Source organism: Oxyura jamaicensis (assembly GCF_011077185.1).
Source record: "Oxyura jamaicensis isolate SHBP4307 breed ruddy duck chromosome 31 unlocalized genomic scaffold, BPBGC_Ojam_1.0 oxy31_random_OJ73, whole genome shotgun sequence".
Classification (NCBI taxonomy): Eukaryota; Metazoa; Chordata; class Aves; order Anseriformes; family Anatidae; genus Oxyura; species Oxyura jamaicensis.
The window spans coordinates 1,129-10,990 of NW_023304927.1; the positions used below are offsets into that span (position 1 = coordinate 1,129).

Consider the following 9,862-nt stretch of genomic DNA (forward strand, 5'->3'; position numbering starts at 1 on the left):
CGGCGCTTCACCCCTGCCGGTCCCGACTTACCTTTGTTTGCTCGCGCTCCCCAGGGAAACGTCTCGGGAAAGGCAGCTCCCAAAACCACGAAATTAACGTTAAAACGGGTTTTCCGCGTGTCCGCAGCCCTCCTGGTGTAAAGCAGAGCCGAGAAGCTCGCTGTCCGCAAAGAAATGGGTCTCTCGGCCCCGCGGCGCTCACCGGGACCGCGCTGTGACGGCTCCGTGTCTGCTGCTTCTCCCCAGGGGTCCTGCGGGCCGTGGTGGAAGCGGCCAGCTCGGGCGCATCGGTTCTGTGCCTGTGCGAGAAGGGAGACGCCATGATCATGGAGGAGACCGGCAAGATCTTCAAGAAGGAGAAAGAAATGAAAAAAGGTGAGGCCTGCTCCAATGCGGGCACGTCGGTTTGGGCCTGGTGCGAAGGGGCGGCGGGGCGGGAAGCGCCGCTCGTTATCGTTAGAACTGGGTTCCTTCTCCCAGAGAGCCGGTCTCAGCCCAGGTCAGCCCCCCTGTCCTGCTCGCGGCGTCACCGGCGAGCTGGAGCTTGGTGTTTCGTCGCTCCCCCGGTCATGGGGGGCAGCGCTGCCCCTGCTGAGGCCAGCCTGGAGCTGGGAATGGCGACGTGGTGACGCCGGGACGTGCCGCCGAGCTCCTGGTGTCGTGCGCCGGAGGCTCGGGGTCCCTTCTGCGAAGTGTCATAGTGCCGGGGATCCGTTTCCTCAGTGGGTGCCTGGGCGAAAGGAAGCGCAGCAGCACGCCACGCGCTGCCGCCCTCCTGCTTTTGGGCTGGAGGAGGAAGCAACGGGGCGTTGTATGGGGTTTTAAAACAACCTAAAACAGAACCACAGAATCGTCTAGGTTGGAAGAGCCCTCCAAGATCACCCAGTCCAACCTCTGACCTAACACTAACAGTCCCCACCAAACCATATCCCTAAGCTCTACATCCAAACGTCTTTTAAAGACCTCCAGGGATGGGGACTCAACCCCTTCCCTGGGCAGCCCATTCCAGTGCCTCACACCCCGTTCAGTACAGAAGTTCTTCCTAATATCCAACCTAAACCTCCCCTGGCGCAACTTTAGCCCATTCCCCCTCGTCCTGTCCCCAGGCACGTGGGAGAACAGACCAACCGCCACCTCGCTACAGCCTCCCTTCAGGTACCCGTAGAGTGCAATAAGGTCACCCCTGAGCCTCCTCTTCCCCAGGCTGAACACCCCCAGCTCCCTCAGCCGCTCCTCGTTCTCCAGGCCCCTCACCAGCTTCGCAGCCCTTCTCTGGACTCTCTCGAGCACCTCCATGTCCTTCTTGTAGCGAGGGGCCCAAAACTGAACGCAGTACTCGAGGTGCGGCCTCCCCAGAGCCGAGTACAGGGGGACGGTCACTGCCCTGGCCCTGCTGGCCGCACTGTTTCTTATACAAGCCAGGATGCTGCTGGCCTTCTTGGCCACCTGAGCACGCTGCTGGCTCACACTCAGCCAACTGTCAACCACTACTCCCAAAACCAAGCGACGTTCACGCTGGCTGGGCTGCGCGAGGCTGCAGGACTTGACGCAGGGTTTCTGCGTTTTCCCTTGGCAGGTATCGCCTTCCCGACGAGTATATCGGTAAATAACTGTGTCTGCCACTTCTCCCCCTTGAAGAGCGACCAGGACTACATCCTCAAAGACGGAGACTTGGTCAAAATGTAAGCGTCTCGCTGCTGTTTCTCGTGAGTTTGACTGCTGGCACCTGGGCTTTGCTTTTTAATCCTGCTCGGTGCGTTGTGTGCTTCCCCGACATGACTAATTGCAGCACCTCATGGCCAGCCAAGCTTCCGAAACACGCCGTGGAATACCCGTAGAAGTCACGCAAGTTTCCCGAGCCACGAGGCCCCACCTGTAATTAACTCTCTTTGTGTTGCAGCGACCTGGGAGTCCACGTGGATGGCTTCATAGCGAATGTAGCACACAGTTTTGTCATAGACGCCTCCAAGGTAGGTGCGCGGCGCGGTGGCGTCGCTCCTGCAGCCGCTGCTTTGCGTGCGGCCGAGAGCAGAGGGCACACGGCTGCTGTTGGGCGCCCCGGCTTCCACGGCAGCCGTGCGGGGCCTCGGGGAGGAGGCTGCTTGGGTCGCGAAGGCGCCGCGGATCGGGTGTGAAAACGGAGCCCTTTGTAAAGCCCCTCGGTCCCCCGGAAGGCGAGGGCTGGCGCCTCAGCGGGTGCCGTTCTGCAAGGTTGCAAAGAGTCGGGGGCGGACCGAGCGCAGGAGCGAGGTGTTGGGAGTGTGCCCTGCAAATGGAGGCGCGGGGGCAGCGGGGTGGGCTGGGCAGGTTTCCCTGCCCCCTCTGCCGGCCGAGGCCCGCGGAGCCGAGCTGCTGCCATCACCTTCCCCAACCTGAGCACGGGGGGGACCTGTTCCCCGGCCCCGAACGCCCGTCCCTGCCGCCTGCCTTTGCTGGCCGAGCGTGCCCGGGTGGCCCCGGGGTGGCTTTTCTCGCCCGGGGCCGATGGCAGCGCGCAGCCCCGGCACCCGCTGGCGTGGGCGGTTGGTGGCCAGGCCCTCGGTCGGGCGTTCTGGAGGGGAGGCCAAGGCACGCTCCTGCAGCTGGTTCTGGGAGTCACTGCTGCGCGCGTGGAGCTGTCGCCTAGGCTTGGAACAGGCTTTTCGCTGCGGTCTGGGGAGGAGAACGGCGGCGTGGGTCTTCGGAGGGGTTTTCCTCCTGTGGAGAGGACAGAAAAATGACTGAGATGGGTCGGAAGCCTTTCCAGCCCACGTTCCTGGTACACGAGGGTCTTGTTCAGTCTCTGACAGGGACGAGCTTTTACGAGGGTGTTCTTGTTGAAATTCACCACCAAGTAGTGGAGAAATTCAGCGTGAAATAACGGGGAGCCAGCGTGGTTGTGGCCGATGCTCCCCGGCTTTTTGAGCATGGGAAGGACTAACGGCACAGCTCCCCCCCTCTGAGTGAGATCCCCCGCTCTGCTCGGGGAGGGAACTGGGTTAGATGGAGGCTCTCCGGCTGCGGGCGGTCAGCAGAGCGTTCCTGCCAATACGAGGTTAAAGAACGTAGCCCAGAGAGCCTTTATTGTCCCCTTTCTTCCAGGAAAACCCCGTGTCGGGCCGCAAAGCCGATGTCATCAAGGCAGCTCACCTCTGTGCTGAAGCCGCTCTGCGCTTGGTGAAGCCCGGAAACCAGGTGAGCGCCCGAGGGGTGTGGAAACGGGGCGAGGAGCCCCGGTCTGGTCACCGCCTGCGCCGCACGGCCACTTGGAGCTTACAGATAAAGGTCTGGGAAGCGCGGCCCGGCTCCGTGGGCAGCTGGCAGCAGCTGTCTGCGGGCAGTGCTCCTGGGGGACCACCAGCCCCGGGGTTGGGGGCTCCTCCGTCAGCAGGAGCTTCCCGCGGGACGTGAGGGCGGCTTCACGGAGAAGCCGTGGGAGCTTCTGCTCGCCGGCCCTTCCCTTCTGGTGGGCGGCCGGGCACGCAGCAGGTCCCCTGAAAGGGGCTCCCTTAAACCTCCTGCCTGCGCCTCTCCCTCGCCTGCTGCTCAGGCGCCTCAGCGGCCGCCGGCGTTCTCCTTTGTCGCCCTGTTGCTGTTCCAGACGCGCTCGGGTTTCTCGTAGCTGCGGGTGCGATCTAAAGGGACGCCTTGGGAAAAGGCGCCGGGGGCGACGCCGGAGGCTGGGCTGACCTCGTGTTCTGTTGTTGTTGACACGGGGTTAGAAATGGAAGCCTGACGCCGGTTCCTTTATTCGGAGGTGTCAGGGCACCACCCCGTTTATCACAGAGCACTGCCAAGCGAACAACCTGGCGCGCCCGTGCCTTGGGTTTTACTCCCTTAACGTGTTTCCGTGTGTTCTTCCTCCAGAACACGCAGGTGACAGACACGTGGAACAAAATAGCCCACTCGTTTCACTGCACGCCGATCGAAGGTAAGGCCTGGGGAGCAGCTGAGGCAGGGGTGGCGATGTTTTAATCACGCACCCATCGAGATCCCGAGCTGCCCTCCTCAAATCCTGGGGAACACACGCTGCCTGCAGCTCCTGGCCACGCCATCCAAACGCAGCAGCCTTCAAAAGATCCCCTCAAACCGATCGGGGTGCTTCTTCCTTCCCCTGTTCTTTGGTTGGGGTTTTGAGCTGTATTTAGAGATGCGTTCATCTTGGAACAGCAGCGGGGGGGTGGCGTCCTGCTGACCTTGGGCAAATCGCTCGGCCCTCGGCTTCGGAGTCGGCCACTCGCGGTTCAGTCCCCTTTATAAATGCACAACAGAGCTCGTTTGTAACGCGGGATCCGTTGCAAAAGACGCCCACAGACGCGCAGGGAATGTCACTTCCTCCCTTGCAGCCCTAAACCGATCCGTGTTTTCTTCGCAGCCTCGCTAACGAGCGGGGGGGGGAAGGCGCCGGGGTAGCTTCTCGTGGAAACGAGAACTGGGCTCTTGTTTGAGAGGTGGCGAGAGCTGAGCTCGGCACTTGGCGCGTGCAGACGCTTTCCTCCTAGTTAGTGACATCACCAACAAACGGTTTCAGGCCGTGATTGGGCCCGTTATTAAATTTCCTGAAACGCCGTAAAGCTGGCGCGTTCTCTGCTCGCCTTGCCCCGGCCTCGGCAGGTCGCTGCCCCGTTCCCCGCGTGGGACGGCTCTGGTGGGTCTCAGTGCCCGGCTCCCTCCTCTGAAAAACCAAGGAGGCGGCCGCAGCGAGGAGGCGGCCGCTCGCAGCAGAAGGCCCCGGCTGATGAAAACAAACGGAGCTGCCGGCGGCCGGGCTCGCCCTGGACGTGTTCCGGGCTGGGCTGGGGGCAAGGAGTGGCCGCGTGTACCCCTGGCAGGCTCCGGGCTGAAGGGGAACGGAAAGGGAGGGCGAGGGGAGCCCCCCAAACACGCCCTGAGCACGGCACAGGCTCCGTTCATTTGACGCGGTGAAAAGCTCCCGGCAGGGTGCCGCGGGCTCACCTCCGGCCCGTTAAAGTCGGGGCGCTTCACCGAGGAGCAGCGGTGCCAGGAGGGGTCCTGCTGCTGGCCGCACCCGCAGCTCCTCCCGCGGGGGTCGCAGGGGGCTTTGGGGAGCCCCGCGGCCGCCGACGTGCGGGGCCAGCCCCTGAGCAGGTGGAGCTGAGGAGGTTTTAACACCCGGGACCGTTTGCTTGGCTGGCTGCTGCGGGCCCTGGGGTGTTGGCAACGCCAGGCTCTGGCGTGCGGCTCGGAGCTGGTAACGGGTTCTCTTATCACGGCAGGGATGCTGTCGCACCAGCTGAAGCAGCACGTGATCGATGGAGAGAAAACGATCATCCAGAACCCTACAGACCAGCAAAAGTGAGCATCACCTCGGGGGCCGCTGCTTTCCGCGCTGTCTGGGAGCGGCGCGGCTCGCTCGGGGGCTCCCGTTCCTCCCCTCTTGGCTTGGGCTCCGGCGGGGCGTCGCAGGGACGGGCGGGTGGTGGCTGGCTGCCGCTGCGACGGAGCTGAACCAGCGCCAGGCCTTGCTTGAGCTCTGGCCCCGGAGGTTGTCAGCCCCCCAGCTTGTCTGTTCCACGTGGACCCCGCGTCTCGGTGCTGGGGGCTCCTTCGGAGAAGGAAGGGCGGCGAGGCACCGACACTGCCCGCTGGCACCCACGAGCGCTCCTGGTTCTCCTGGTTTCCGTCCAGTTTCTCGAAGGAGCCCCCAGTAAATGGCAGCCCGTGGCCTCGGGGGCTGCCAGCAGAGGAGCCAGCTGTTGCTGGCGGTGGCCGTGGATGCTCGCTCAGCAGGAAGCGTGCCAAGGCTGTCGCTCGTCTCGCGGAGGCTGCCAGGAGCCCGCCGGGTGGTTGATGGCTGCCAGCAGCAGCTCGGGATGGTTTTGGACTCCTGAGCTGGATGCGTCCTGCTCCAGCAGCTTCTCTCCCTCGGGGTGGAGTCCGGGCTGGGTCTCAAGCTGAATATTGAGAGTGGAGGGGTTTTAAATCCAGCACTTGGCTCACGGGATCTCAGGCGTAGCGACGTCCCGGGCGCGGGGGGCTCTTGGCCTGCTGGGACGTGACCACGAGCTCAAGGAGCTGGATGTGAGGGACACCTTCCTCCCCTCTCTGGGGACGGAGCCACTTGTCCGGGGCAGGCGGAGCGCTGGCTGGCCGTTGTTTTTCTCTGCCAGCCTGTCGCTGCTCAGCTCTGCCGCCTGGGCCGTAAATCTTCGACTTCTGTGCCAGTTTTCGCTCTTCTGGTCAGGGACCCGCTCGCTTCAGAGCGCCCCGGCGCCGCTTTGTGCTCACAGACCCTCACGGGCTGAGCCCAGCGTGGGCCTGTTGGAGGCGCTGGGGCTGCGTGGGAGCTGTCGTCTTCTCTCTTTGCCATCGCCTGACTCGCCAAACCTTTTTCACCCAGGAAGGACCACGAAAAAGCAGAATTTGAGGTCCACGAAGTTTACGCTGTCGATGTTCTTGTCAGCAGCGGAGAGGGAAAGGTGAGTCGGGTGCTCCCTGCCCGGGTTTGAGCGCAGCCAGCGGTGCTGGCGGCCCCGTCCGTGCGGCCCAGCTGGGGAGCGCTGCCTGCGGGGCCTCGCCGCGTCTCTTCGGGTGTAGCTTTTTCCATCCGAAAAGCCAGGGCGGGTTTCACAGCGTCAGAGCCCGCCCGGTGCTGGCAGATGGAAACGTCCGGGCCCGGGCAGTTCTCCGGCGGAGGAGCTGCCGCGCCGCCCCCTTCCCGCCCTCAGCCCTGTTTGCGTTTTCAGGCCAAGGACGCTGGGCAGAGAACTACCATTTACAAAAGGGACCCCTCCAAACAGTACGGCTTGAAGATGAAAACCTCCCGTGCCTTTTTCAGCGAGGTGGAGAGGCGCTTTGACACTATGCCATTCACTCTCAGGTATTTGCTTCTATTCGTGAGCTCCCCGCGGGCGCAGGGGTGGACGCTCCGCGTGAGCTCTCAGCCCGTGCTGACAGCAGCTTCCCCTCCACGTCCCTCACGGGGAGGCGGCTTCTGCTGCTGGATGCTGGGGTTTGAGCCTAGGGGTGGGCGCAGGAAGGACGTTAGGGGCTTGAACAGGAACCCCAGGCACAGGCTGGGGATCGGAGAATCTCCCGTGGCAGGCGGGGAGCTCGGAATTGCGGCTGAAATAGAAAGGAGAGGAGTGAAGGCAGTGGCAGGGTGCAGCACGAGGAGGGGAGGCAGCTCCAATCAATTTGGGATGCGACGTACCTGCAAAATAAGGAAGCAACATCCACCTGACGGGCTCTTTTTGTCCTTAAATCCACTTTTCCGCTCTCGGGAGTTCACCCAGCAGGTGCCTGCTCTGACAAACCGTTCCGTCGCTGCAACGCACGCGGCACCACCGGGCGAGGGAGACACAAGAGAAGAAACGTCCCCAGGCTGACCCCAGGGGCAGCTCTGAAGCCTGCGGGGTGGGATCTGGCTCAGCTGCGGCTCTCTTTCCTCCGCAGGGCATTTGAGGATGAGAAGAAGGCCAGGATGGGGGTGGTGGAATGCGCCAAACACGAGCTGCTCCAGCCTTTCAACGTCCTCTACGAAAAGGAAGGTGAGTGCCGCTGGTGGGAGGGCTGGGCGCCGGCTGCGGCTGCCTGCCGAGGCCGATGAGTGCGGTGCTGGCTCAAGGGCCCCGGCGTGCGTCCTCCTGAAACTCGCTCCCCGCTGGCTCCTGGACCTCGTGGCGGAGTTGTTCCAGCCGTGAGATGGAAATTGCGGCGGGGTGATTTCCTGGGCAGGAGGAGAGCTGGGCAGGCGAAGCCCCTCTGCTTTGCCTCCAGAGCAGGGTGGAGAGGCCGCGGGGCGGTGCTGAGGGAACCGTTTTGGTCAGGGTTGGTCTGGGGAGCTCCCGCAGGACGGTTTGCAGCCAAGGAATTGAAACGGCGTGGACGGGCAGCGGGTCAGGTCAGATGCCCGGGGGCTGGCAGTGAGGCCTGCTTCTGCCTTGCAGGGGAGTTCGTTGCACAGTTCAAATTCACAGTGCTCCTAATGCCCAACGGCCCCATGAGGATAACGAGCGGCCCCTTCGAGCCTGAGCTCTACAAGTCGGAGTTTGAGGTGCAAGATGGAGAACTGAAGGTCAGTAAAAAACAAACCGTAAGGTGCAAAACATCTCTCGGGTCGCCCCTGGGGACGAAGGTGGGAAGTAAAATCCAGGAGACCGCTGGATGGAGAGGAGGTGAGCAGGAGCTTAAAAAAGGGAAAAGCTCAGCCCCTGCAGCCAGGCTGCCTGCGCGTCCGGGGGCAGCAGGGGGCCAACGGCTCGTTGCAGCCCCGCAGCACCAGCAGAAATGCGTTTTAGCCCAGGTTGGGCTCTTATTTCCTGCGTCAAACGCAAGCTTCGGCTCGTGACAGCGGTACCCGGCCCCTGCCTACGAGCTGCTGAGACGTCCCGGCAGCTGGCTGCCAGGCCTCGTGCCTCAGCGGGGCTGCGGCGTTAGGGCTCAGCACCGTTCCTTCGGGGGCTGGCGGTGCTCCTCCTGCTCTAAAGGCATTTAAAGCCCTTTATCTTCTGCCAAAAAAAAAAAAGGCTTTCTAGTTTCTTACGTTCCCTTCCTGTCCCCAGGCCCTTCTACAAAGTTCTGCAAGCCGGAAGACCCAGAAAAAGAAGAAAAAGAAGGTAATTTGGTCACTTGTTGTGGGGATTGGTGGCACCCAAGCTTAACCAAGATCCTGTGCGGTTGTGCTTCGGGCTCACCTCCGAGCCCGCCTCGGCGTAGCACTGAAAGAACGCGCTGGCGTTGCCCTGGTGCGGGAAGAGGCCCCCTCGAGGCCCCCTCGTTTCCTCCCGGTCAGGTTCCTGGGGTGGGCTCCCCCGCAGCTGCTGCTGGCGCCGTGGCCGCGCGTGGTCTGTCCCTCGCCGGTGTCCCCGTCCTGACCGCTGCCGTGGGTTTGTTTCCGCAGGCCTCCAAGAACGCAGAGAATGCCACCACGGGAGAGACGGCGGAGGAGAACGAGGCTGGCGACTGAGCGGCTCCCGCTCCCTCCATGTAGCACCCACTTCACACACACACTCGCCCCTTTCCCCCCCCAAAAAAAAAGAAAAACCAGAAACAAAATCTAGCACTGTTTGTCTCTTACGACCAAACAACAAACAGTCTGGACGTCCCACTGACAACAACCAGCTCCTATTGACTTTGCCAATGAGGGAGGATTCTCTCAGCCACTTCAGACTACTTAAAAATAAAGCAGGAAAACAAAATGAGGAGTAAAAGCTAGTCTATATCCACTCTTTGTAACCTTTTATACTGCTCATACTTGTTAAAGAGGTGAACAACCAAGCCGTTCCCAGTGAGAGGGAGTGGAGAGAGCTGCTTGCTTTCTTCTTCTTCCTTCTCCCTTTTTTAATTTCTCCCTTTACAGATTTTCTTGGAGCAAAAAAAAAAAAAAAAAGTGACCTGTGTTTAGTGACATGGTACGCGCGTACGGTGTAAGGTGAGCGGCCTCGCAGCGCTGTCTCAGCTCCTCCCCGGCCGCGGAGGCATTTCTGTCTGTTACCTTGGGGCAGAGGGTTTCTCACTTTCTTTTAGCCTCTAGATTGTACATTTCTCATTGGAAAAACACCAAATTCTGTGTCCCCTGTGAGACTGTAGGCTGTCCTGTCTACCGCGCTCTGTCTCTGCCTTGGTTTACGTATAAACGCTCTATTTTTTAATACACCGCTGTGGTGAGCTTGTTTTTAAATTGACCGCCCAACTTGAAGCATTCCCCCCCCCCGCCGGCTCTGCGGAGGGGCAGGAGGCAGGCGAGCTGGCTGCCCAGGGCCGTGCCTGCTGCTCTCCCGTTTAAATTCCCTGATGCCCTGGGGTGTTTTATTCTTCCTGGTGGCTGGTTTCTGTCCGGATGTTCCACTCCTTTATGTGTGCTGGCTCCTGGAAGGACGTCCCGCCTGCACGCGCTCCTGGTGGCGGTAGGAGAGGGAAA

General features: G+C 61.7%; 1 protein-coding gene across 1 annotated transcript; it reads left to right on the plus strand.

Moving 5' to 3' along the window:
• Positions 1-217: 217 nt before the first annotated feature.
• PA2G4 (proliferation-associated 2G4) lies at positions 218-9,593 on the plus strand. Its single transcript, XM_035313211.1, has 12 exons — positions 218-375; positions 1,577-1,682; positions 1,901-1,970; positions 3,082-3,174; positions 3,847-3,910; positions 5,217-5,295; positions 6,341-6,419; positions 6,687-6,820; positions 7,396-7,490; positions 7,890-8,017; positions 8,505-8,558; positions 8,843-9,593. Exons 1-12 carry the CDS (start codon positions 321-323, stop codon positions 8,906-8,908), a joined length of 1,023 nt encoding a protein of 340 aa, XP_035169102.1. The 5' UTR covers positions 218-320; the 3' UTR covers positions 8,909-9,593.
• Positions 9,594-9,862: the final 269 nt, after the last annotated feature.

Coding starts and splice junctions, on each gene's coding strand:
- PA2G4 (XM_035313211.1), top strand. CDS start 321: ATGATCATGGAGGAGACCGGCAAGATCTTCAAGAAGGAGAAAGAAATG. Junction 376..1,576: donor GGAGAAAGAAATGAAAAAAG/GTGAGGCCTGCT, acceptor TTCCCTTGGCAG/GTATCGCCTTCCCGACGAGT. Junction 3,175..3,846: donor TGGTGAAGCCCGGAAACCAG/GTGAGCGCCCGA, acceptor TTCTTCCTCCAG/AACACGCAGGTGACAGACAC.